The following is a 27,621-nucleotide window of genomic DNA, read 5'->3' as shown; positions in this document are numbered from 1 at the left end:
CCCCACCCGACTTGAAAGCCGGCACGATTGCTACACAATGTGCAACACAATCGCCTACTCAATCCCAGTCCCATCGGCGTAATCCCCAAAAACATTGGAAAACCCAACGGAAATGCGGCTGCGGTACCCTAAGTAAATAAGCCCCATAGGATTGCACATGCATTCTCATTGGTTAACCCCTTAATGACCACCATATGAGCTTTTTATGGCAGTCATTTAGGGCACTTCTTCTGATGCGATGCCCCTCTCCGGTCCGGCATCAGAAGGTAGTGTTATCCTGGCCTGATAGATGCCTGGGAAGTGTGCAGTGCATTATACAAGAGATCAAACAATCTCATGTGAGGATCCCCTTATGGTAAATCTAATCTGTAAAATGTAAAATAAATAAAGTTTTATATAAAAAAGTACAAGTAAAAAGTAAACATTAAAGTAAACAAAGCAAAAATTGCCCACCCCTTTTAAATGACCTCTACACCTGCACAAACGCAGGCTCCAAAATTATAATAGAATCTATCCCGTACAACAAAAATACATTAGAAAATAAAGGAAAAAACGGTGCCCAAATTTTTAATAACCCAAATAAAATCTACAGATCTTTTCACAGAAAATAAACCCTTGAACAACCACATTGACATACAATTTCAAAAGTTATGGTGCTCCGAAGGTAACGATGCAAAAAGTTTTTATTTTACCCAAAACTATTCCGGCAATTGAAGGTCATTTAAAAAAAAAAAAACCCTATAAATTTGGTATTGCTGTGTGTGTTTTTTATGTTATTTAGAGTCAATAAAGCCCGAAAACTTTTATTAGAAAAAACAATACCAGATTTGCCTTCTATTTTAAATAAAATGCATAGAAAGGCTACATCAAAGTTTACCAGTAGGATATATGAAGCCCAAAATTGTGCTATTAGAAACAACATTTTGTCACAAAAAACAAGACCCCATACAACTATAATGACAGAGAAATACAAAAGATATAGACCTTTTAGAAGGTATTGAAAACTGGAACATGGCCTGATCATTAAAGGATATCTTCCACCAAAATGAAGGATTCTAAACCAAGCACGCTTACCTGCTGACGTGTGTTCCCTCTGTCAGGTTCTGCTCTTCTTTTAGCTTCTTAGGACCTTGTTTTTACAAAAAAAAAGGTTTTATAAATCATGCAAATGAACCTGAGGGGCTCTGGGCTCCAATGCTTTTAAGACAAAAGCACTCAGTGTGAATGATACAGTAATGAAGAGTCCTGTATAAGTATGACCTGTGTCCTGCATGTACAGATGATCAAAGTGAAAATTTTCCCAAAAAGTTTTGTTGTGCCAGATATAGTTTAAGCGGACCCAACTCACCGGTAGCTCTAAAACATGTGAAAAACTCAGTCTAAGAACCCTATAGGTCAGGTTTAACACCCCCCATGTTTCTTAGTCATCTGTTTGTAAGGTAAAGTTAAGGTAACTTTTATGGCAGCATGTGTGAGCAAGGTCGGCTCCAGGTTTTAGTTGGCCACTGGGCGACAGAACCTCAGTAGACACCTTTACAGTGAACTCACTTGCTGCATTGAAAATGCAAAAACTAAAACAGTCTCCTGTTCCCTAAAATATTCCCTTGGTTATTTTATAAAGCCCCCCTGACACCATGTGGATTATTTAGATACAGCCCCCCTCACCCATCATGGATTCCTTATTTACAGCCTTATGTGGGCCCCCCCAGCAGCTCTGGACCCCGGCACTTCCCCAGGTATGACCAGTGCTGACCCCGGCCCTGTGTGTGATTATGGATAAAGGGGTGGTATCCAATAGGAAATAATGCTATTTGCTAATAATTTTGACAAACAATTCAGTTTTTAATTTATGGGAGAATGAAACATGGCCTTTTTCATCTTAAAATGGAGCAAAGTGTTTGCAAACCAGAAGCAGGATTGATCCCTTGTCCCCTGAAGCTCAGGTTCATGTAAACACAAGATTTTCATAAAATTTTAATTTCAAACAATGTTCAATGGGTTCGATGAGTTCATGTTAACCTGTATTGTTACGTCATTTAGCAGTGTACGGTACTGAAGTCGGAGAGTGTTACTATAGTACCAACCTTAGTTTCCCTTCCTCTAAAAAGAAATTTACTAACAGGTCACAATATTACAGAGAGGCTTCTTACCCTTCTGTTTGATTTTTTCTTTTCCTCCTTTGATAGATGCACTCTCATTGTACCTAATGTTCTACGATTGGAGAGTGAAGAGACCATCGTCGTAGATGGACACAACAAGGCTTTCGATGCCGACGTCGAGATTCAAGATTTTCCCAAGAGAAGTCTGAGTTTAGCAAAACAGAAGATCTCCCTGAATGATAACAACAAATTCTTGGGATCTGCAAAAGTCATGGTAAAATTATAGCATTTTTCAACTGGCTAAAAAATATTCCAAGCTACGCGTCACGGATCCAAGTATTTACTATGATCTTTTTTTTCATTTTAGATTCCATCTAAAGATCTAAATATAAAGCAAAATACCAAACAGTATGTCTACGTGACTGTGAAGTCTCCTGTGTGCAACATGGAGAAGGTTGTCCTGCTGGGCCATCAAAGTGGATATGTCTTCATTCAGAGTGACAAGACCATCTACACCCCGGGGTCTACAGGTATTAGGATAGACCACTTGGGTCATAGTAGTGCAGATCCTTTAAAGGGTTGTGTAAATCACATTGTAGAGATGGAAGCTGAGAATGGGATCTACTGAGCCTCGATGTGGACGAAGAGATGAGTTTTATCCATGATGAGCCCAACATTGTGAACAAATTGATTCCAAGAAAGTCAGGGCCAACCACATGGTTTTACATATGGTCCATGTCAATCATGCAACTTCACCTTTTCTTTCCCACAGTTCTCTACAGAGTATATGCCATGGACTACAAAATGTCTCCTGTGAATAAAGCTGTGATCATTGAATTTTTGGTAAGACAATTCATATGTATTGAGTACAAATTTACAAATTTTACCATAGATATTCACTTTCGGCAACTTAAACCAAAATAATTTCAGCACAACCGTGATTTTTTTTCACAAAATATATACCATACACAGTTATTTATATAAATGGTTGAACTTGATCGACATGTGTCTTTTTTGAACCCTAAAAACTATGTGAATAAAAAAAACATACTCAAGTCCATAATTCTATATCTGGAAGAAGTAAAAAGCCCTTTGGAACTGACACCAAATATTGTAAAAATTGGCAATTTTTTTATTGCTCTAAATATCGTAATCCCTGGATAAACCTTTCAATTTTTCAAGTCCAATTTAAACAAAAAAAGATTTTTAAAAATATCATATTTAACCAAAGGTCATGTTACAATGTGCAGGAGCATTTCCCCCATCCCACTATTTAGGAGGGTAAGACCTCCTAAGTAAGTGTAACAGCCAGTGGGGTTACAGCATGCAGGGGCTCTGGTAGTGCCACATTTTGGCTTCCCATTAGTCATGGTGTCTGGGTCTACGAGTAAGTACCCCTGTCTAGTTAGAACCTGGCAATATTTATGATATTTTCCATGTAATTTTCCAGTTTCTAGAGAAAAGATGTATTAGAACCATGATGAGAACCAAAACAAGGTTGATATGGTTGAATCTGACTATTCTAGTCCTACTATGGTCAATACACAAGGCTCAAATGACTCGCCAACTTCACACCCAACAATCTTTCTTTAAGGCTACATTCACACTACAGTATGGGGAACGTATATACGGCCGACTTATAAGCTGCCCATATACGTCCCCCCTTACACTTCTTTGGGCTCACGGCGCCCTACGGGAGCGGTACGGTGCAGCCCTATGGAGAGGGGCGGTGGTGAGCTGCGCTCACCTCCTCCTCCTCTCCCTGCGCTGCCGTGTGCATGTAGCCTAAGTGTTTTTGTTTCTCGGATGGCATCAATTTTTACTTTATCCACATTCTATTTTCTCTGCACAGACCCCTGAAAATATCATTGTTAAAAGAGACACAAGAAAACCTGAAGGAGACTCTGGAATCATTTCCTTTTCCTACAAACTACCAGAACTAGTCAGGTAAATGTTCCATATTGAAATATCTTGTAAATGTAAATCATATCAGAATAACGTTTTAAAAATACCATTTCCCTGTCCCTGCCTATTTGTCCACACTGCACTTACCTGCAGGGGACAACTGGACGATGGTCCCTACTCTGAGTATATATATGCTCGGAAAGCATAACAAACTAACAGATTAGTAATGTTGAAAACCTGGCAGAGTCACATACCCACCATATAATACATCTACTGCCTAATCTCATATCAACAAATATTATTTTGATCATTCCTACATCCAACAAATATTCTAATGATAACAAAGCAATTGTGTTTGCCTATTGCTTTGCATTCAAATCTCAGCAATACAGGGATTGGGCAAAATTGCTGGAAAACCCTTACTTAAAACCCTTCCTATGTTTCACTTACCGAACATAAGGACCAACAAATTAAGGGATGACATTTTTTTCCCAAAACTCTAAAACTTTAGATAAAATTTACTCAAAATTGACACTAAAATGAATGATGGTAAAGGAGTTTATAGTCTAATGTTTACATGAATATTGTTAGAACACATGTTAAGAAATAGTGAAAAACTGGACTCATGAAGTATAATGCCCAATTTCTTTACCTCCACAGTGTGGGTGTATGGACCATATCAGCCAAATTTGAAGAATCTCCGCTGTATAATTACACCACAAACTTTGAGGTGAAAGAATATGGTAAGAAGATATCACTATGGTTTGCGATGATGATATTAGTTTACAGTTGGCTTTGGATCTCTAAGTCTACTCTTTTCCCGATACAGTACTTCCCACATTTGAGATTAAGCTGATTCCGGAGAATAAATATTTCTATGTGGATGATTCTGAATTTCATGTGGATATAAAAGCAGAGTAAGTACACGACCAGCTTCAATAAAACATAAGAACAAATTCTATATTATTAGCAATTAAAAATTGTAGCTTGTCCCAACAGCACTTGAAAATGTGGTATTCTCATGAAATTAGAAGATGGCAAGAAAAACCCTTACTGACCATAATATATTGTCAAGAGGTAGACCCTTAGGTTTTAGGCAGACCCTTAAATAATTACAGGTGGGGTGTGATTATACACTTGGGGTACATTTATAATGCCAGTATAAATTCTCCACTACTGGTGCACTTTACATTGGCTTTACCAAGAGGCACCAACATCTTAGTAAATCTGAAAGGGTGGTCCGCCATTCTCCAATAGGCTTGATTGGTTTAGACCAAGTCAAACCTGGTCTAAAGTTCTAGTTAAGTGTCTGCCATTGTCTGGTGGAGACTTTAGTAAATTTGGTCGGTTTTAGTAAATTTGTGGCATTAACACCTCCTCGTGCCCCACACATGCCCGAGAATTTCAGAGAGACGGGCTTTTGGGGCTAATGAAAGTAACCGTTTTATCAATATGTTGTAGTTGTTGTTGTATTCCTTTAAAAATATTTTGCCCAGTTGACAGTTTTGAGAGGGAAGACATCATCTGATTTAGAGAAGAATGAAGGCCATTGCTAATGCCCACCATCTAGGTGGTTCTGACCGGGTTTGTTAGGAGGTGCAGGGAACAGTAGTTACTGTACGTAAGTGAAAGTACATCCAGTAAACAGGTTCCAGAAACCAGTAGAGAGGATCATTTGATCAGTCAACAAGAAGAATCAGCTCCCACTGTTTCATTATCCACCTTCCCGACAAAGGCATCCCCTTCATTACAACCTTATGTCTCTGGCCAGACTATTTCACGGAGCTTAACTATAGCTAATATGGTGTGACAATGCATTTTTGGTGTTCTAATATTGACATCCAAACAATGGCACCTTAGTTTGCAGTGGTCTGTCGCAAACTGGAACAATATCAAGATAAGCAACTAATGTGAGCTTTGTCTTGGATTCTTTGGCAGCTAGATTTGGGTATGGAGGTCTATTGTTGAGTTCCTCAATACTGATTTTGCTGTAAAAGATCACACTGCTCCAACTGCTGGTGCGACTATCGAATGATGGTCAGTCACCCCTAGAAGGGACACCAACACTTCAGTGATATGTGCCGAACATCCTGCATCCTCATGTGTCTCCTCTCATGACCGCACAATAAAATATGTCCTACAAATATCTCCTTCCTTGGTTGGCCTTTCACTAGAGTTATCACCATTCCAGTATTGAAGAGATGCCATCTTCAATAACCTACTGTACTAATCTACAACTTCTGCGTCTCCATACTCAACTATCTAATACTGTAATGACTTCAAACCTGTCTCAATTTCATTTGCATAAATAATTGCTTGGTAATTGATTAGTATATCTTACATGAACATGACTGGCAAGGGGTTGTTTCACATACAGTCATGTTGACCGAGTCCTCCAGGTCTTCAGATACTTCAAAATACAAACAATCTTTAGGAACCCAGACAGATAGTTCCTCAGTGTCAACCAATCCGTAAAGCCAAAATCCAATGTTTTGGTTTATGAAACATCTTATTTTATGCATTGTTTTTTGCAGTGAGGGAAGTACCTACAGAAATTAGGACTGTGGGTCTCATAGTTGCTCTATTTTTCTCTCCAAAACCAGTTTCCTCTATGGGAAGCCTGTAGAGGGCATTGCATTTGTAATATTTGGGGTCAAAAAAGAAGATACAAGGACCAGTCTACCAGACACCCTGAGAAGGATTCCGGTAGGAAAATAATATTTTACATTTTTTTCTCATTATTAAATATGTAAAGACTTTTATTCTTCGTACAATTTTCAGTTCTTCCTCCACCATTTATCATTGATATTATAGTAACCATTTTCTGTCTTTAGATTCATGAAGGAAATGGAGAAGCTAAACTGAAGAGAGAAGATCTTGTGAAGATCTTTAAGAATGTTGATGACATGTTGCAGTACACCTTATATATGTCCGTTACTCTCATTACTGAATCTGGTGGGTACCATAACACCGAAAGACGGCCTCAAGTTCTATCTACTTTTGCTCACATAACATTTACATATAACAATTATATTAGCATCATTCTTAGAGATGAGCGAGCACTAAAATGCTCGGGTGCTCGTTACTCGAGCCGAACATTTCCAGATGTTCGAGTGCTCGTTTCGAGTAACGAGCCCCATTGAAGTCAATGGGAGACTCGAGCATTTTTCAAAGGGACCATGGTTCGGGAATAAAATGTGTTAATTAATTTAAAAAGAATGTCTTCTGATAAGTTAGCAGATGTATGCAAACATCTGCAATCTATTCTTCACTGTTCCGCGCGTATATTATCTCCCGACAAGTTAGCAGATGTGAAGAACAGTGAAGAATAGAATAAAAACAGTGACCACAGGATCATTTAAGTGAAAAACACAGTGAAGAATAGATTGCAGATGTTCGGCACATCTGCTTACTTGTCGGGAGATACGCTGTCTCCGTGCCCCGCTGTCTCCATGCCCCGCTGTCTCCGTGCCCCGCTGTCTCCGTGCCCCACTGTCTCCGTGCCCCGCTGTCTCCGTGCCCCGCTGTCTCTGTGCCCCGCTGTTTCCGTGCCCAGCTGTTTCCGTGCCCAGCTGTTTCCGTGCCCAGCTGTTTCCGTGCCCCGCTCTCTCCGTGCCCCGCTCTCTCCGTGCCCCGCTCTCTCCGTGCCCCGCTGTCTCTGTGCCCCGCTGTCTCCGTGCCCAGCTGTTTCCGTGCCCCGCTGTCTCCGTGCCCAGCTGTTTCCGTGCCCAGCTCTCTCCGTGCCCCGCTCTCTCCGTGCCCCGCTCTCTCCGTGCCCCGCTGTCTCTGTGCCCCGCTGTCTCTGTGCCCAGCTGTTTCCGTGCCCCGCTGTCTCCGTGCCCAGCTGTTTCCGTGCCCAGCTCTCTCCGTGCCCCGCTCTCTCCGTGCCCCGCTCTCTCCGTGCCCCGCTGTCTCTGTGCCCCGCTGTCTCTGTGCCCCGCTGTCTCTGTGCCCAGCTGTTTCCGTGCCCCGCTGTCTCCGTGCCCAGCTGTTTCCGTGCCCAGCTCTCTCCGTGCCCCGCTCTCTCCGTGCCCCGCTCTCTCCGTGCCCCGCTCTCTCCGTGCCCCGCTCTCTCCGTGCCCCGCTGTCTCCGTGCCCCGCTGTCTCTGTGCCCCGCTGTCTCTGTGCCCCGCTGTCTCCGTGCCCCGCTGTCTCTGTGCCCCGCTGTCTCTGTGCCCCGCTGTCTCCGTGCCCCGATGTCTCCGTGCCCCGATGTCTCCGTGCTGCTCCGTGCCGCTGCCTGATGTCTCCGTGCTGCCGCTGCCCCATGTCTTCGTGCTGCTCCCCGGTGTCTCTGTGCTGCTCCCCGGTGTCTCTGTGCTGTTGTGCAATGTGTTCTTCACACATATATATTGTTCTTCACATGCTATTTTGTTCGCACCGTTCCGCGCGTATCTCCCGACAAGTAAGCAGATGTGCCGAACATCTGTAATCTATTCTTCCCTGTGTTCTTTACTGTGTTTTTCACTTAAATGATCCTGTGTTCACTGTGGTCACTGTTTTTATTCTATTCTTCATTGTTCTTCACTGTGTTTTTTTAATTAAATGCTCGATCTCGAGCAGGGGAAATACTCGTCCGAGCAACGAGCCGTCTCGAGTACCTTAATGCTCGAACGAGCATCAAGCTAGGACGAGCATGTTCGCTCATCTCTAATCATTCTTAATTGTATTCAAATGAACAATGTCCAAATAGCACTGGATACAATGGGGCAGATTTACTTACCCGGTCCAGTCATAATCCCGTGGTGCGTTGTCCGACGAGGATTCGGATCTGCCACGATTCACTAAGATCGTGCGTCCAATTTCCTGTATCCGTCGCTTCCCCCGCTGAGGTCCGCCGGAGTTCACCTTCTTCTTCCTAGTGCATGTGAGTGCTGATCTTGCAACAAAATTCCGTTTTTAATTTCAGCGGTTTGTCCAAATCCGTTGGGTTGTCCGACGGCCACGCCCCCCGATTTCTGCCACATGCAAGCCGGCTTCGATGCGGCACAATCCGATTGCGTGCACCAAAAACATTGTGCAATTCAGCCGCCAAAATGGAAATATTCGGGAAACCCGACGGAATTGCAGTCCGCGGACCCTTAGTAAACAAGCCCCAGCATATATTAATGGATAAGTGCCTATGGTCGTTATTTTGGCGGCGGTTAGATATATCGACCAAAATTCGATCATGTCCTAGTCAGACCCGTTTTTTTAACAGATCACTCATAGACTATAGTGAATGAAGATCTGTTAAAAGCAAATGCCCGATTGATAAGAATCAACTGTAAAAACAAAGGCAAAACAAAACATGTTTTTAAGGACAGTTTTTTTAACAGTCATGTGCCGGTAGTCCATTTTTTAAGGATTTCTTCATAAAGGAAGTATAAAGTCTTTGTCTTAGAGCTTATTTGAAACTATACTGTACTATACTATAAATGTTGGTATTTGATCCCAATCGTACATATCAAGAAGCCAGGGTTACATCATAGGGAAGAGGGGACAATGTTATTGTGTATATGGGTTCTTTCTCCGAGGTTCCCAGCCCCTTTTTAACACGCTTTATTGAGATAAATTGCCGTTCTGTAACAATTATTCCGGTTGTTAGTGGATTCTTTGTCCACTTCGAATAAAGTTGGATATAAGTGATGTATAAGGTCAGGTTTCTAGAAACATCCAAAGGGAATCATTATTTTTTGACACAGTGGGGAGGATTTATCAGATCTCTGATCGGTCTGATGTGCGTGTTTACGCTGCAAAATAAGATGCATGTGTAATTGTACCATTTCGGTGGCACCAAATACGGAAATGTGACATTTTGGTGTGAAAACATGCACACCAAATCCTCCTGATAAATTCCCCTGCTGTATTTCATAAAACACTATAATGTGTGTGTAAGTGTTGGCGGGCAGGATATTAAGTAATTTACCAATATACATCTATTAATAGTTCTGATCCACTTTCTTGATGTGTAAAGTGAAGCCTCCTGTCTGTTACCTCATCAGCCAAACATCCCTGTCCATAAAATGGCCGCAGATGGAGGGTCATGTGATCTCTATCTGTCCATGAGCAATTGCCCTGCTAGAACCTTATGATAGTATTCATTAATATAAGATTAAGATCCTGGCAGGGTGATTGCCCATAGACAGCTAGAGATCACACGACCCTCTATCTGCAGCCATTTTATGGTCAGGAATCTCTTTTACTCACCACATTGATTCCTCTTGTCCTTTCAGGCAGTGAAATTGTGGAAAGCGAACTGGAGGACATTCATATTGTGAAATCACCATTTAAAGTTCTATTTACAAAAACCTCCAAATATTTCAAGCCCGCAATGCCCTTTGACCTTATGGTATGTGACCCTTGTTAATATTTAATATATAAGAAAATGCATGACACAGACATATATGAGCTCGCCTTAGTATGTTTGGGTGGGGGCTGGAGGCAGAGAGGAGCTCAGTGCAGCATCAGACAGGAGAACAATATGTTTTCCTGACCCTAAAGTCAGAAGAATAATGGTCGGATGCCGGGGCAACCGAAATTGTGTAAACCAGGACTGATAGAGACAGGTTAGAATTATATCTAAACTTTTTTTAATAACAGTGAATTAGAAAATGTGTTATTTTGCTATCCTGAGTGTATTTAAGAATCTTGTCTTTGTCGGAATACCCCCTTAAAGAGTTTGTCCAGTAAAAAAAAACTATCAATAAAAGATCAATAAACTATTACTGACCAGTCCTCCACCACTCCAGTACCACTTTTCATTGTTCTCACTTCACTCCATGACCACAGAGGACACTAGGAATCGCTTGTTCGACCAATCGCGGACTGAGTCAGGTCAGACCTGTTAACAGTGATTGGCTCGGTGGGCCTCTCCAAGAAAGACTCCAAGGAGGGGGATTGTATCAAGAACTAAGAGCAGTGGTACTTAAGCAGCATGAAGTTCTAGGTTTTCTGTCTTACTGTCTTCATGATCTTCTAAAATAGATTTTATTAACTAGAAATCCTTTTAAAGGTACAAAGTGGTGTGAATTAATTTTTTGCACATTTTTACAGCTCCTTTTTCTATAAAGATAAACAAATTGGGAATTTCCAAGTATTTCGTTTCAGTATCTCTTTACCTTTACACAGGGTCGGACTGGGGTGCGCCCACCAGGGAAATTGATTTTGGGGGCCCACCTACTACTACATACAAGTATTCTGGGATAAGGGAATTTTTAATCACTAGTGGGGGCAGTGAAATAAAGGATAATCTAAGCCCTTTCTCCCTCCCTCTCTGCTAGTGCTCGGCGCTTGGTTTGTGTACAGGGGCTACAGTAGTGACCTTATCTCAGGGCATTGATGCTAGGAATAGTATAAGAGTTACCCCTGGTTTCCCGGGCTTTGTACTGGTGGCTGGGCTGTGGTTAGGGATAGTATAAGAGTTACCGCTGGTCTCCCAGGCTTTCTGCTGGTGGCTGGGCTGTGGTTAGGGATAGTATAAGAGTTAGCGCTGGTTTCCCGGGCTTTCTGCTGGTGGCTGGGCTGTGGTTAGGGATAGTATAAGAGTTACCCCTGGTTTCCCGGGCTTTTCGACTGGTTACTGGGCTGTGGTAAGGGATAGTATAAGAGTTACCCCTGGTTTCCCAGGCTTTCTGCTGGTGGCTAGGCTGTGGTTAGGGATAGTATAAGAGTTACCGCTGGTTTCCCAGGCTTTCTGCTGGTGGCTGGGCTGTGGTTAGGGATAGTATAAGAGTTACAGCTGGTTTCTCAGGCTTTCTGCTGGTGGCTGGGCTGTGGTTAGGGATAGTATAAGAGTTACTGCTGGTTTCCCAGGCTTTCTGCTGGTGGCTGGGCTGTGGTTAGAGATAGTATAAGAGTTACAGCTGGTTTCTCAGGCTTCCTGCTGGAGGCTGGGCTGTGGTTAGGGATAGTATAAGAGTTACCCCTGGTTTCCTGGGCTTTCTGCTGGTGGCTGGGCTGTGGTTAGGGATAATATAATAGTTACCCCTGGTTTCCGGGGCTTCTGCTGGTGACTGGGCTGTGGTTCGGGATAGTATAAGAGTTACTGCTGGTTTTCCAGGCTTTCTGCTGGTGGCAGGGCTGTGGTTAGGGATAGTATAAGAGTTACCCCGGGTTTCCTGGGCTTCTGCCGGTGGCTGGGCTGTGGTTAGGGATTGTATAAGAGTTACCCCTGGTTTCCCAGGCTTTCTGATGGTGGATGGGCTGTGGTTAGGGATGGTATAACAGCTACCCCTGGTGTCCCAGGCTTTCTGCTGGTGGCTGGGCTGTGGTTAGGGATAGTATAAGAGCTACCCCAGGTTTCTCGGGCTTTCTGCTGGTGGCTGGGCTGTGGTTAGGGATAGTATAAGAGTTACCCCTGGTTTCCCGGGCTTTCTGCTGGTGGCTGGGCTGTGGTTAGGGATAGTATAAGAGTTTCCCCTGGTTTCCCGGGCTTTTCGACTGGTTACTGGGCTGTGGTAAGGGATAGTATAAGAGTTACCCCTGGTTTCCCCGGCTTTCTGCTGGTGGCTGGGCTGTGGTTAGGGATAGTATAAGAGTTACCCCTGGTTTCCCAGGCTTTCTGCTGGTGGCTGGGCTGTGGTTGGGGATGTAAGTTTTCGCACAGCACCAACCTTCTAACCTATAAAGCCGCATCGAGTACTATTGCAGCCACTGGCAGTGCCAGGTATAGGGGCCAGGTATCAGGGCCCACCGGGGGATTCCCCAGCCCCCTGGTGGGCCAGACCGAGCCTGCCTTTACAAGCAGTCCTTGACCTAAGAACAGCCAACTTACAGATGACCCCTAGTTACAAATGGACCCCACTGCCCATTGCGATCTCTCTGGGTGCCAGTAAATTACAGAATTTTATCCTCATGCAGCAGGTGTCTGCAATGAAGCTTTTTTGTTCCTTTGTCAACCCCAAATTTTCCAAATCAATTTGTCACAGGAACCAAAAAATTATTTGAATTTACAATTACACTTACTAAATATACCTGTTCCAGCTTGCATACAAATTCCACTTAAGACCCAACCTATAGAACCTATCTTGTACTTAAATTGCCTGTATTTAAAGCTGGCCCTAAGAGAAAGTTCAATGCTTTTATTTCTACCGAAAATATAGATATTACTAAGTTGCCTTTTTTTTACTTTAAAGGTGTTTGTGACAAACCCTGATGGTTCTCCAGCAATTCGGATCCCAGTGGTTGCTGAACCGGGAAAAGTAGAGGGTATAACAGGAATAGACGGAACGGCCCGGCTGACACTGAACACTGCGGCAAATATACAAAACCTTCAAATTACTGTAAGTATCTCTGCAGATAATGGGGCACATTTACTTACCCGCCCCATTGACGCCGCCAATCCGGAATGTCCGACGAGGATTCGGATCTGCCGAGATTCACTAAGATCGTGCGTCCAATTTCCTGCATGTGTCGCTTCTCCGCTGAGGTCCGCCGGAGTTCACCTTCTTCTTCCCGGTGCATGTGAGTGCTGATCTTGCGACACAATTTGATTTTTAAATTCCGCGGTTTGTTCGAATCAGTCAGGTTGTCCGACGGCCACGCCCCCGATTTGTGACGCATGTAAGCCGGTTCCGATGCGCCACAATCCGACCGAGTGCACCAAAAACCCCAAAAATTCGGGAAACCCGACAGAAATGCGTCCGGCGGACCCTTAGTAAATGTGCCCCAATGTGTAAGTCTGAGCAGAATGCTTTCAAAAAGAGTTCTTGGAGAACACTCACATATAATAATGAGACCTCAGTCTTTTTGACTTTTTTGGATTGCACGCTATGGCTATGTGCCACATATATAATACTTGGAAAGCATCACACAGTTACAGACTCAAATTTTTATTGAACTACAGAGCTTTTATCTATCTTGGAAGAGAGTAGTCCCCCTAATTACTATATTTACAATTTCTTGAATAACTTCACTAAAAAAATCTAAAAATATCGATGAACTCATAGCTCACCAACATAAAATATTTTGGGGACTGATAAAATAAAATCAGTGCGCAGATCATCGAACCTAAAGAGGACACCTTTGTTTTTGGTGAAGTTGCCATTGGAACTTATTCCGCAGTAAACAGGTGTTTTGTGAGGGTGTAGTAGGGTAACCTGACACTACATGAGGAATCGATTGCCTGCAGAAATGTGTTTTTGTTTGATACAAATACAAAATATTCACAAAACAGCATTTTCTCCATCTTTTTTGTTATATCGATTCAGGCTTCGGCTTAGTTCATTAACATTTCCATCATTAACTTCCTGGTCTTGCTCCAAAATATTGAGATCATTTATTTGTCACTTTTTGTATGTTTTTGTATAAAGCCAAGTGAAAATCTGTGAAGCTGTTCAGTTAGGTTTTTTTAGTGATACTCCAGTTCTACTGTATTTCCCCATAGCACCAAGTAGAGGATTATGAGTCTGATGGCCAAGGCCTTACAGGCAGCTCAGGGATCAATCTTGAATGTCACAAATTTTCTGCAACATGTTTCAGGCTGAATCACATGAGACTGGTAAGAGAGTGCAAAAACATTCGTGAGATTGATCCATTATGGTCTATCAGGACAGGAAGTCTTTGTCTCGAGGGGGGAGGGGCATATGCATTTTAGTGTTTCAGGACCTGAACTTTTTTTGTAAAGATTTTTTATTTAAACCTGGTCATTCCATATGTCCTCTATTTCACCATCTTCTGTAAATTATAGGTGAGAACATCGGATCCTAAGCTTACCCCTCCCCGACAAGCAACTGCATCATTGACAGTCAATGCTTATCAGTCAGCTGGAAACTACCTGCACATCGGTATCACCGCCTCGGAGGTCAAACCTGGAGACAATCTGGCTGTAAATTTCAATATACGTAATAGCAATGCAGCCCTGCAGAACCAGATACTACACTTCACCTACCTGGTAAACTATCATTTATCCAAGCAATTGTACTTCAACCCTCAATGGACAAGCTAACCATCTGTATTTATAGAGATTGTAGAATCATCAGTTTCTCGGACTATGTTTGATATGAATGAAAGGAAAGTTCTTCTTCATAGTAAGCTACATATAAGTCTGTACTTCTATAGTATCTACCATCTTCCATGTTTTTAGATCATGACCAAGGGCAGGATTCTGAAGGCGGACAGACAACCTCGGCTGCCGGGCCAGCCATTGGTCACCATGTCTCTCCCCATCAGAGAAGAACTCATTCCATCCTTCCGTATAATTGCATATTACATTGTTGGAAATGAGATTGTTGCGGACTCTATCTGGGTGGATGTAACCGACTCCTGCATGGGAACGGTAAGAAGCTAAAAATCTAAATAGATTAAGTAGAGGTGACAAGTGGTGTTAAGAATTGGACATGAATATATAGTCCTACCTAAAACTGTAACTAATTTTACCATTTAGCTACTTGTGCAAAAGAAAGCATGTTAGCTAACCTACCCATTTTATACCATGACACAGTTGTTGGTGACGGCTAATACAGAAAGAGACGAAAAAGTCCAAAGCCCTGGTTCGTTCATGAAACTGAAAGTTAAAGCAGATCACAAGGCTCATGTGGGATTGGTGGCCGTAGACAAAGGTGTCTTTGCCATGAACAGTAAATTTAGGATCTCCCAAAAAAAGGTGAGGAGTGTGTTAGTTACTTGAAAAAAATAATTATCTTAGGAAAGTGAGGCAAGTTTTCTCTTTATGAGCATCAAACCAAAGAATTCTGCTGTATCCGTCTAGTTGTGGGAATCCGTGGAGAAGTCCGACATTGCCTGTACACCTGGAGGTGGAGCCAATAGTATGGGGGTGTTTTTTGATGCCGGACTGGCCCTACAATCAACTACCCAATCAACAACCCAGCAGAGATCAGGTGACAAAGATCTTATTTTTTATAGAAGAACATGACCTGAAAAAATTTTGGAAAACAGGACAATTAAATTAACTGAAGAAGGAAGAGGCATAGATATAGTTGTATTTCAGATAGTATAAAAAAGAGATGATAAAAGTCCAAGACACTGTAAAGTAAGGAAGACATCAAGCTAGAGTCGTGAAGATAAAAAAAAGAGCAATTATGAAGTATTAAGATGAGTAGATGGAAAAGAAAAGTAATATGAAAACAAATATTGGGGCACATTTACTAAGGGTCCGAACGCCGCATTTTTGTTGGGTTTTCCAACTTTTTATCATTTTGCCCTGAATTATACCGGGTTTTTGCAACATGCGAACGGATTGTGGCGCATCGGCGCCTGTTTGAATGTGACACAAATCGGGGGTGTGGCCGTCAGACAACCCGACTGATTCGGACAAACCGCGGAATTTAAAAATCAGCACTTACATGCACCGAGAAGAAGATGGTGAACTCCGGCGGACCTCAGCAGGGAAGCGACACATGTAGGAAATTGGACACGTGATCTTAGTGAATCGCGGCAGACCCAAATCCTTGTCGGATATTCCAGATGGGTGGAATTACCGGGACGGGTAAGTAAATGTGCCCCATTGCATGAGATCAAGGGGCAAAGTGGCATTGAAGAGGTCATGTGTACTGTATATACTGGCGTATAAGACTACTTTTTAACCCCTTAAAATAATGGCTACAGTGGGGGGTCGTCTTATACGCTGGATATACGGGGGCCGCACTGTGTGAGGTGTTTTTTTCCCCGTCAGCGCGCAGAGAGCCGCTTCCTGGGATCGCCGCGCATGCGCGGCAGTCCGCCTCTCACAGTCAATAGAAGAGGCTTAGTACGCGTATGCTAATGCAGCCGCCCTGTCACAGCGGTCGGCGTCACAGAGCTGGGGGTCACAGGCGGCACTTACAGAAGCATGTCGGATCTTCATTAATATCGCAGCTTACAGTTATGATCACCAGGCACTTGCTCTCTTGTTTGTTTTGCAAAGTTTTAAGCAGACTTTTTTTCATTTGGGAGAGGGGTAGTCTTATACAGTGAGTATATACCAAATTCTATATTTTTAGGGCAGAAGTTGGGGGTCGTCTTATACGCCCAGTCGTCTTATACGCCGGCATATACGGTACATAAAAGGGGAATAATCATGAGAGTCAAGTAATGAATCGAGGTAAAAGTCTTATAGGTGTTCATGTAAAAGGGCAAAACAAGGGAGGATCATGTAATTATGAAAAGATGACAAGAAAGAGAGGAAAAAATTATGTAGCAAGTACCAAAAGTGGAAGATGGTGACGAGAGATGAGGGAATCTTTTATGTTTCGCTTCCGATAAATTTTTCAAAATAGGAGCTGCCGTTCATCTCATAGCTGATGGAGGGGGGATGGGTGAGAGAAAATGAAAACATTTGTAGAAACTTTTTATAAAAAGAACTAGAGGACATGAGGGGTTATATACCAATATCTGTGACAATTGGAGCAAAATTGGTTCTGAGTAATATGGACTTGTTTCGAGTCTTCTGATAAATTTGACAAATCTCGCAAACTTTGTTCATCTCTTAGGATGACCAACCTATGTCCTCTAAACAAGGCAGGTAAAATTAGAGCAAAATCGATTCCCGACTGATTCAAGTGATTCAATATGGACTTGTAATGGGTCTTCTGAAAACTTTGATAGACTTCAGTAAAGTAAATCTAGCAAAGTTAGCTCATCTCTTGGTATGACCGACCTACGTCTGCCAGACTAAGCTGCTATATGGTCCACAGTACAGAATAATTAGATTTTATTTTTTTTCCATCAGAACAACAATGTGAAGTCCGTGCTGCTCGGAGACGCCGCTCCTCTGCCCAACTGATCCAAGTGAAAACCACATATGGTGAGATGTGGACCATAGGAATGATGAATTAGTTGATTTATTTTTTTTGTTCATGGATGTTGCATTTTATGAGCTGTTTGATACTTTAGCACATAAAAGACTGTTACAAATATTATAAAGGAGGAGTAATGAAAATGATATAGTAGAGTAATGGTAAATAATCAGATTGGGTTATAAGTGGGGTCAAAATTCGGCTTCTTCTTAGGACAGCATCAGGTGCTATCGTGGTGGTCTCTGCTCCTATTACCTGGTTTGTAAGAAGACCTGGACTTTATTTGGTCTATATAACTTCCTTATATAATGTCCAAGAGATGTGTATGATAATTAAAAACTTGAATTACTTCTATTATTTTGAGGATGTTATAATAATCTTTGTTTCTTCAGGTTTTATATACCTCACATTAGTTATTATTTGTATATTGGAGACCACCACTTTCCCTTTCAAGTTGGTTGCATTTTAAGGTTTTACAATAATTTTAATATAATTTAATACATGTATGAATTGCATGTTGACTATTTCTTCTAATAACTAGATTGTGGGGGATATTTATAATATACCGGCGCTTGGTACAATGCAGGGTTCCAGATGCTGGCAGCGTCAAGGCAGGGTTCCAGATGCTGGCATGACTTGGGCAAGGACATAGTGGGTTACTGGCTATGGCAGGATCCAATACTGGTAGAAACAAGGGAAACCGGGTTCAAGCACTGGCAGGTACCCCACAAGTCAGCAGACCCAGGTCCACCAGAGGTTCAAAGAGAAAGTCCAACATAATTCCCAGCAGACACAGGTCAAGCAGACATATACAGAGAGGAAATACAGTAAGTTTTAGCCATTGCCACAGCAGGTGGTCTCCTAAATTTTAGAAGTAGTAAGACTATGGTGGTCGTACGGACCTTTGTACTTTCACACATGTTTGGCATTGCTCAACACCCTATGTGAGGTTCTTTACTGAAGAAATTGAAGTGTAAAACAATACAAGCAATGCTTAGAGCTGGCTTTTCCAAACGTCCCCCTGTCAGAAGAAGGGCTTTAAGCTGAGGAAAGGCCTTGGCAAGCTGTTCCTCTACTGGACAAAGACTAGGAGCCCAGGGTCTATGTCAGATTATCACCATCTCAGCCTCTTCTTCTTGTCCCTCTGACATAGTCTTCTGCTTTACGCACTGTTCCCTAACTCAGACACTAGGGGCTGGGGCTGTTCTTTTTATATACTTTGTACTGGGGGGAAGGAGTTGAAAAATTCAGCACAAACAATGAGAAAAACAATCTCCTATAGAAATGAATCGAGTCCCTATAATATTCTGGCAACTGTTTCTGGATCAACACGATAGGATTATAAACTGGATTAAACTGACCTGTCTCTTTTTCGTATTCAGTTCTGATGATGTAATGAGGTGACTTTGTTAATTTACTGTAAATGCTTGAGTCTGACCTTAGATTTGTTATGGTTATCTGAAATGTTTTTTTCAGCCTCCAAATATAAGGAGTCATTGAGGACATGCTGCAATGATGGCATGCATGAGAATCCGATGGGCCACAGCTGCGAAAGAAGAGCAGAAAACATCTTAGAAGGCAAAGAATGTATAGCCGCTTTCTTGGACTGCTGCAACTACTTCAAAAAGAAGAAGGAAGAGGAGGAGAAGCTAAAAGTTGAAGATATACATGGCAGAAGTAAGAACTTATTGGGATAAGGGAAAAGCGGGCCTTATAGACAATGAGGTGCAGGCCCTAAACTTACCCACAACTCCTCTCACCTACCTAACAAGCCTCGCAAACCCTAATGTTCACAGAGTTCTGGTCGACCATCCCTTCTCTTGGGGAGTAGACACAGGATTGATATGACTTCAGAATGAGGTACAGAACAGGTACCAGAAACAGGCAGGAACACAGACAGGATAAAGGGTCAGGTACAGATTCAGGTTACACAGGGTTCCTACACAGGGTTCTGGCTAAGGCTTGGGGTACACAGGTTTCCAGATAATGCTGGGGTGCAAAATAGGCATTATTTTAGGTGAGCTCAGAAAGCTCAGAATTGAGCTGTCAGAATCGATAGAGAATTTTGATGCGTTATGCTCTAAAACTTTCCTTGATAACCAGATGGGTGAGATGTTCATTGACAGCACTCCCGTCAAATTGTGGCTCGAAAAAATGTTAAAATTCAAACATCCTTTAAAAGACAATATGAAGATGAGAATTTAGTGGCACCTGAACTTTTTAAAACAAGTTTGAAATAGATTTGATTTCAATATACACTTTACAAAGGTCTTCTACTCATGACAGAACTGTCACATACAGGGGAGTGGAAGAGTCTCTTGGGGCTAGAGTTTCTGGACCCTGTGGACCACCGGGGGGATATGGTACTAGCCGCAACCTGGGACCGGAGTCTAAGTGGCCTTTGGTCTCCGGCAGAACCCGCCAGAAAGCAGGATGGTCGTTCCACGGGTGAAACTAGGCCCAAGGTAGGGAAGCAGCAAACAGGAACCACAGTAACCAGGGATGGATCACCGGAGTAGGAACCGCCGGAAGGATCACAGCAGCAGGACACAGGAACGGACCTCGGGATGGCAGGACCTAAGCTAGATGACAGGACCTCGACTGGATGGCAGGACCATGGCTGGATGGCAGGACCTCGGCTGGATGGCAGAACCTCAGCTGGATGGCAGGACCTCAGGACAACCACTGGGATACTGGACCGCCATGGGAATACCGGACCGCCACAGGAATACTGGACCGCCACAGGAATACAGGACCACCACAAGAATACAGGACCGCCACAAGAATACAGGACCACACAGGGATACAGGCCCGCCACAGGGATACAGGACCGCCACAGGAACGCTACAGAAACACAGGAACACCACAAGAACTCCACAAGAACACAGGAACGCCACAGCAACACAGGAACGCCACAGGGAAATACAAGAAACCCAGGAACACAGAGGAACACTGGAGTACCGACACACAGAGGAATCCTGGAAACGAAGGAACACTAGGAAACACAGGAGGGCTTTCACTTCAGGAATACTAACTTGAAGATCCAGTAGTGAGTGTAGGGAGGTGCCGGATTATGAAGGCAAGACGGATTAGCCAGCGCCAATCAGGATGGATGCTGGCCCTTTAAGGCTAGGAGAGTCGGGGCCTAGTCTAGAAGCAGACGTGCGGCCTACTCGGGACCAACGCAGAGCCAGGAGCCCGGAGAGGTGAGTATGGGCCGGGGGCATAGCTGGCACATGGAAGGGCATGGGTGTGTACCCGCGATCCGTACCGAGGATCGCGGGTACGGCCGTGACAAGAATTTTCACTGAATTGTAGATAAAAATAAAGCAATATAACCCAGTATATTTCTGTCTCTTACAGTTCTACTAAAAAGTTTTGTAGATAAATATAAAAGTGAGGAAAGTCTTAAGTGCAGGTTTTCTACGTGAAGGAGCAAGTAATGAATGCCCCCCCTATTAACATGTTATAGGTGACGAAGATGAAGAATATCTTCCCGATGCTGATATTTTTTCAAGAACAGAGTTTCCCGAGTCGTGGTTATGGAAAGTAGAATACATGACAGAAAAGCCGGATAGTAATGGGTACATTTTTCCTGTCATAGTTGCATGATATTCAATTTCATTTTAGAATAATATTATAATAAGTATTGAAGAGACCTTGCAAAGTCGTAATTTTATTAGTAAAGGCATTATGATGCCAGTTTTGGTTGACCAAAACTTCTACCTTTCCTAGCCTTGTCATCAACTTTGGGTCAATTTTAAGACTCCTTGTCTGCTGTTTCTTTGTAAAGTCTTACAAAAGCTACTACCAGTGACAAAGGTGGAAGGGATGACAATGGGCTTCCCTATCCATGGACCATGTGGCAGCTCTATGGTCATAAGCAAGGTGACATCTGTACCGTTGAGAGAACATATGATCTTTTCCCGTGTCACGCACTGATTTGTACATTTTCACCACTGAGATTTTTAAATCCTTTTAGAATTTCATCCAAAGACCTGAATGTCTTCTTGAAGGATTCGATTACTACTTGGGAAGTTCTGGCTGTGAGTCTCTCTCAAAATAAAGGTAAAGACTTAAAAAAGTTCTGTATCTTATGGGAAAATGTGTAGTCACATATCATAACTATGCATGAGGTTGATATATTTTAGAAAGAATATTCTAACGTTTCTTTGATGGCATTATGTGGTATATTCAGTTGTAAAATATTGCACCCAACTATTACTATTAAGATATTGTCATGACAGAGAAAGAGGTACAGGCCCCGAGCTAACACATGACCCTTGCTGTTACTTGCCCACATTGCTCTAACTCTCGGAGGACAACAATCCTTACTCCCTGAGTATGTGCTCGGAACAGATAACAAATGAACAAAGAGAGAAAGACAAACAGACAAAAGTGAAGTCAGGACAACCGAGTCATAGCAAAGATAGAAGTGAGGTACAGAATTTTGAAGCAAAAAGTAGTCAAAAAATGTAACAAGATTCACAATAGCAGTTGTAACTGCTCCCTTCCCCCACATTGTCATCGGCAGTATCCTCTCTGTGCAGATATGCTATTAACCTTTAGTGCTAGCACAGCCCTGGCTATAGACTTCATGCGACTGTTTACATATGATTTCTAACACTTATTACATGTTCCCTGCGCATCCATGTGACAGGAGCTGCCATGTTGGTCACTACATACATCCTGTATGTGCACTGTGCAGTGTTCAGTGGTTTTACTAGTGGGAATCTAAATTGATTTGATGCTAAATTACTTTGAAAGAGAACACAAGGCATCATGGAATCTGTGGGCAGATTAAATTGGACTCAACTTCAGGGCAGATACAGGAAGAGGTTAGTCTCTGGCCACTTCACCTCTAGTGAGAAAGATTTTTGACAAACACTTTCAGAACAGAAAATGCCATAACTTTCGAAAGAAAAGAGCAAGAAGCATAATATGGGCAACGTTCTGATTGTTTTTAAAGGGGGGGGGGGTCACATATGAGAATTTGGGAAAATCATTATACCTTTACAGTTATTCTTTAACAATCTAATTAATACACTGCTATATTAACATCAATTGTACTCAGGTATCTGCATAGCCAAGCCTTATGAAATCAAGGTAATGAAGGACTTCTTTATTGACCTTAAGCTTCCATATTCCGTGGTCAGAAATGAGCAGGTGGAAATTCGAGCCGTACTCTACAACTATGGACATGACGATGTCAAGGTAAGAAACAACAGCTTGGGTTTTACAACTACAGTATTCATTGCTTTCATTAAACAATTTGGGTTATTACAATAACATGATCTAAAATCAATCCAATCTGCTTTTGATGCTTCAACACAATTTTTCTTAATTTTTAAAAATTTGCCCTCTAATACATATCAATTAGTATGCGTGCAGTGCTCTTTGTGTAGTTCATACAGTAGATGAATTTTCTTCAACATTTTCACATCACCTTCCATGCATTTGCATTACCTTGCACCTATCTTCACCATTTGTGTCTTCATCTTAGGTGCGAGTGGAACTAACTCACAATCCAGAATTATGTAGTCTGTCCACAGCCAAAGCTAAATTCCGTCAGATTGTAAATATTAAAGGTCAGTCTTCTGTAGCCGTTCCCTTTATCATTGTCCCGCTAAACCTGGGTGATCATGACGTGGAGGTGAAGGCTGCAGTTGCTGGGAAGTTTGTGTCCGATGGAGTCAAAAAGAAGCTGAAGGTTGTGGTAAGTAAGGAAAGAGTATACGTATAACTGCATAAAAATGTGGTGAAACTTTACATTCTTATCATAAATTATCAGGATTTATAAGTGTCCTCTGTGGTGATCTACTTATATCCAGGGCCTCCGTCCTACTAAAATCAACTTTGAAAATTATGCTAATGAGTCAGAGATAATGATGAGCTGACCCATCAGTATTAGGTCCACCGGGTTTGTGGAACCCTGACCCGAATCTTGGCAGGTGTTATCCTTTACATGCCGCGGACAAAACTGCCATTTTGGCATTGGTCCTGTCGCTCCCAGTGACGTCACAGGAAAATGCCTTCACAGGGAGCATCAAGATGGCTGCCAAAATGGTGGCAAGAACTACATGCTGTGGAAAACTTTCCCTGCGGACAGATAAAGGATAACACCCACGATTGGTGGCAGCACCGATCGCTAGTGTTACCAGTGGGAGGTGAATGGAACCCAAACTTCTGACTGAAGTCCAGGTTCGTGTTCTGCGGACCCGAACCTTCACTGTTTGGTATGAACGTGAACATTGCAGTTCGGGTCACCTCAAAACTAGCCTAAGGGGTCTCTGGGGAATTACAAGAGCTCCATGCTGTGGCTTTACATATTACACTGTGCAGGATCCCTTCCCACTGTGTGAGATGACATCAGGCAGAGGGAGGGGGGAAGTCCTGAGGGAGAAGAAGGGAAGAGGAGACTGTAAGGAGGAGTGTAAGAGACTGTGAAGCTGTAGCATGGAGGGGCTTTATACTGCCTCCAAGAGCCCTTCAGGCTCATTAGCATTCATTTTAAAAGTTGATTCTATAAGGGAGGAGGATCTATGAGTAATGTCCCTGGCTTATCATGATGGATTTTGATAAATTACTCTATTATTCTAACATCCATATCCGGCCTCATTCAGCCTAACATTATGGTGTAATTATTATTATCGCCTCTGTTCCAATCAGTATAAAGTCACATTCATGTATCTTAGCCCCCAATCCAAATAATAGATTCTTTTCATATTCTGCCAGTAGATTGTTGTATCCACTTAGTTAGTCTTGACATATTTCCGATTGAAAAACTTGTAACCTAGGACTCAATTCATTATACTTTTATATATTGTCTTTCAGCCGGAAGGTCAGCGTCTTACTAAAAATGTCAAATCTGTGATCCTGGAACCAGCTGTTAAAGGAAAAGGTGAGACAAATATTCTCAATATGAATAATCCCAGTCTAGATTAACATGCAGGATAGTAGGGTATTTCTCACGATGGTGATCTGCAAATCTAATTTAGGACAAAGTTAAGCCAAATTTTAAAAAATGTTAATTTTAAAGTGTACTTACCCTGCCCGGCCTCCCGGATCCAGTGTCATGGCTGTTGTTGTTTCATTTGGGAAAATATGCAAAGTTTTTCAGGAAAGGATGAGGAAAACCATGACTCTTTTGGCTACCTTGTAAGGCAGCTCCCTTGACATCAAGCATGACCTTCGAGAAGCCTAATGACATGATGCGGGATTAAAACCAAACCAGTATATCTATTCCAGAAGGAACAGACTCCCAACTGTAGACGGCGCTGTTTCATGGGTCTCCTCAGTACAGCCTAGGGAACTGTTTGGCTGAGTGGGAGACTTGTGACTAGGGTCGGGAAGTAAGATTTCTCCTTATGGAGACCAATTAAGACCCATGTGGAGTTGTTTCATTTGCACTGTCGGCCGGGTCAGGAGCTTAATGGGTTACGCAACCTTCTGCAGCCAATCATGGGTAAAGCAGGCACTGATGATGTCACCTATTCTACAGCTTATAGTAATAAAAATATAATATGCGGAAGCCTCAAGTAATAGTGCAGAGTAACCATACCCACCAATAAGTCTCTCACCCGATATAAGTAGAATCAGTGCATATATTATCATATTGGAAGTGTTGAGGTATATGTTCAGCAGATACTGTATATCCTAGGACATCTTCCAAAATGTGTGTGATCCCAGTATCCTTAAAGTACCAAGTATACAAAAAATTGCTGGAACGGTGCTTCTTGGAACACTTAAAGTTGTACATGACGCGTTTCAAGCAAAAAGGTCTTTTTCAAAATGCTGTTGTGTATTCTAAAAAGGGGCTTCACAACCGAAACACGTTATTATTATTCTATGGATTGGTTGCAGTTGGTGGCAACTACCTACTTCCATGATATTGGAACTGGGAGCCAGAGCAGGGTAAATACTTTTTATTTATTTATCTTTGCCTATTCCTAACCCAACCCAAATGGGTTTCCATGATTCCTGGAAAAAAAAGAGGGAAAGGAGGATCATTTTGGGTAATGAATATTTACCAAGTCATTGAGCTATACAAGTTGCATTATTGAAATAGACAGCTTCATGCATTTCCAGCCATAAACATATCACTGTACACAGAATCATCTGCCTCCAATAGATGGTGTTCAGGAAGAGCTTGTGACTCCACTGAATGAAAAAAATATCGTACCCAGGACCGAAGTGGAAACAATTTTGACCATTCAAGGTAAGATCCGTATATTATCATTCCATTTGTCTCCTGTGATGGATAAAGCAAGGCCACAGCCAGCACGGCTGCACAGTGGTTAGCACTACAGCCTTGCAGTGCTGGAGACCTGGGTTCAAGTCCCAGAGTCAACATCTGGAAAGAGTTTGTATGTTCTCTCCGTGTTTGTGTGGTTTCCTCTGGTTTCCTCCCACACTCCAAAACATACTGGTAGGTTGATTAGATTCTGAGCCACATGGGACAGGGACCGATTTAGCAAACCCGATGCAGCGCTGCGTAATCTGTGCGCTCTATATAAATACAGAATTATTATTAATTATTATATAAATGCAGAATTATTACTAATTATTATTAATCAGGTGCTAAGCTGAACCTGGAAGTGACCATATAGTGATCTTGGCCAGGTCTGGGGGGACCCAAACCTACAAAACTTTGCAGTCTGCTCAACATTTATCAATTGCCACATTTTAAAAACTGCACATTCCTCCAATATGTTTAACAGTAAATCTTGGTGAACACCAGTCACTGGTGGTACATTCCCTTTAATTAAAAAAAATAAAAAATAATATGTATTTCAATGCATATGAATTTCATATAGTCCTAATTTTAATTACCCAGATAAAACCCAACATTGTTGCTGATTCTCTGCTGCTCATAGAGGTTTAGAGTAGCTATAGAAGCAGAGTATCAGGGGTGAGCTGCTTCCATGCTGCCACATGTAGTAGAGCGGGGTATACTAGTTCTGTAACTCCTACTTACCTCTGTGAGAGTTACAGAAACAAATCCGTATTTCAGGCTCTTGTCATGTCAGCCTCATGCCGTAAGATCTCAATGACCCATTAAGTGGTTAAAAAAATAATTTCTTATGCCATAAAAATATTTAGGAAACGCAATCAGCCAAATGGTGGAGGAGGCCGTTCAAGGCGGAAATCTCAATCATTTGATCGTCGTCCCAAGAGGTTGTGGAGAACAAAACATGATCACTATGACTCCCAGTGTGATAGCCACCATCTACCTGGATGCCACCAACCAGTGGGAGAAAATTGGCCTAAACCGAAGAGAAGAAGCCATCAAATACATCAAGCAGGGTAAGTGGAGGAAGAAAACATTTCACCATTATTCGTGTGAGCTCCATGGGGCAATAACGTAAAGACATACTCCAGTAGTAGTCTACATCTGCTTCACGACACATCAACGTAAGAGGAGTTTGGACAATTCTATGGGACCCCAGTATTCCAGAACTGATTCTCGTTATCACCCTCCATATATTTGTTTGTAATTTTACGGGAGTGGTCTGTAAGATCGGAGCAGACAGTAAGGGAATTTTCGGGATTTACCTATTGTTGCAGTCTACTTGGGTCAAGGAGTGTTGTATCTAAGTACATTTCAAGAGCTTAATGTTGGGGATTGAAAAGAGGGTTTTAAGTACTTGAATGGAAAGATGTTTTTGTTATCGTATTAATCTTCTAGTTTCTTCTGCCTCTTTTAAATGTTTATTTTAAGTTATATGAATATGGATGTAGCTTCATGGAAGAGATTTCGCAACAATTGGCTGTAGATGCAAGTTTTCTTAAAAATGAGCGAGCACATTCCTCCAGCAAGTACATTCCGAGAAATAGTTACTTAAAGTTGTGAAAACAGATAAACCTTCCACTCCGAGTCCAAGTCTACTTATCAAAGCCTG

The 27,621-nt window shown here is 42.3% G+C and overlaps 1 protein-coding gene across 1 annotated transcript in view; it reads left to right on the top strand.

Annotated features, from left to right (window-relative positions):
* The window catches only part of LOC140128221 (A.superbus venom factor 1-like), a 44,028-nt gene that overhangs the window by 1,999 nt on the left and 14,408 nt on the right, over positions 1-27,621 (top strand). Inside the window, exons 2-24 of the mRNA XM_072149760.1 lie at positions 2,187-2,373; positions 2,467-2,629; positions 2,872-2,942; positions 3,952-4,046; positions 4,665-4,747; positions 4,834-4,921; positions 6,608-6,710; positions 6,839-6,959; positions 10,220-10,335; positions 13,121-13,267; positions 14,674-14,877; positions 15,070-15,261; positions 15,427-15,588; positions 15,694-15,823; positions 17,653-17,727; positions 19,196-19,396; positions 21,192-21,303; positions 21,702-21,787; positions 22,794-22,933; positions 23,223-23,435; positions 24,554-24,620; positions 25,851-25,937; positions 26,822-27,025. Of these exons, the coding sequence (XP_072005861.1) occupies positions 2,187-2,373; positions 2,467-2,629; positions 2,872-2,942; positions 3,952-4,046; positions 4,665-4,747; positions 4,834-4,921; positions 6,608-6,710; positions 6,839-6,959; positions 10,220-10,335; positions 13,121-13,267; positions 14,674-14,877; positions 15,070-15,261; positions 15,427-15,588; positions 15,694-15,823; positions 17,653-17,727; positions 19,196-19,396; positions 21,192-21,303; positions 21,702-21,787; positions 22,794-22,933; positions 23,223-23,435; positions 24,554-24,620; positions 25,851-25,937; positions 26,822-27,025 (3,047 nt within the window). The remainder of the gene's footprint in view (positions 1-2,186; positions 2,374-2,466; positions 2,630-2,871; positions 2,943-3,951; positions 4,047-4,664; positions 4,748-4,833; positions 4,922-6,607; positions 6,711-6,838; positions 6,960-10,219; positions 10,336-13,120; positions 13,268-14,673; positions 14,878-15,069; positions 15,262-15,426; positions 15,589-15,693; positions 15,824-17,652; positions 17,728-19,195; positions 19,397-21,191; positions 21,304-21,701; positions 21,788-22,793; positions 22,934-23,222; positions 23,436-24,553; positions 24,621-25,850; positions 25,938-26,821; positions 27,026-27,621) is intronic.

Source organism: Engystomops pustulosus, chromosome 4, assembly GCF_040894005.1.
Source record: "Engystomops pustulosus chromosome 4, aEngPut4.maternal, whole genome shotgun sequence".
In the NCBI taxonomy this organism is placed as follows: Eukaryota; Metazoa; Chordata; class Amphibia; order Anura; family Leptodactylidae; genus Engystomops; species Engystomops pustulosus.
The sequence above is the reverse complement of the archived record's forward strand: the minus strand, read 5'-3'. Positions and strand labels throughout refer to the sequence as shown.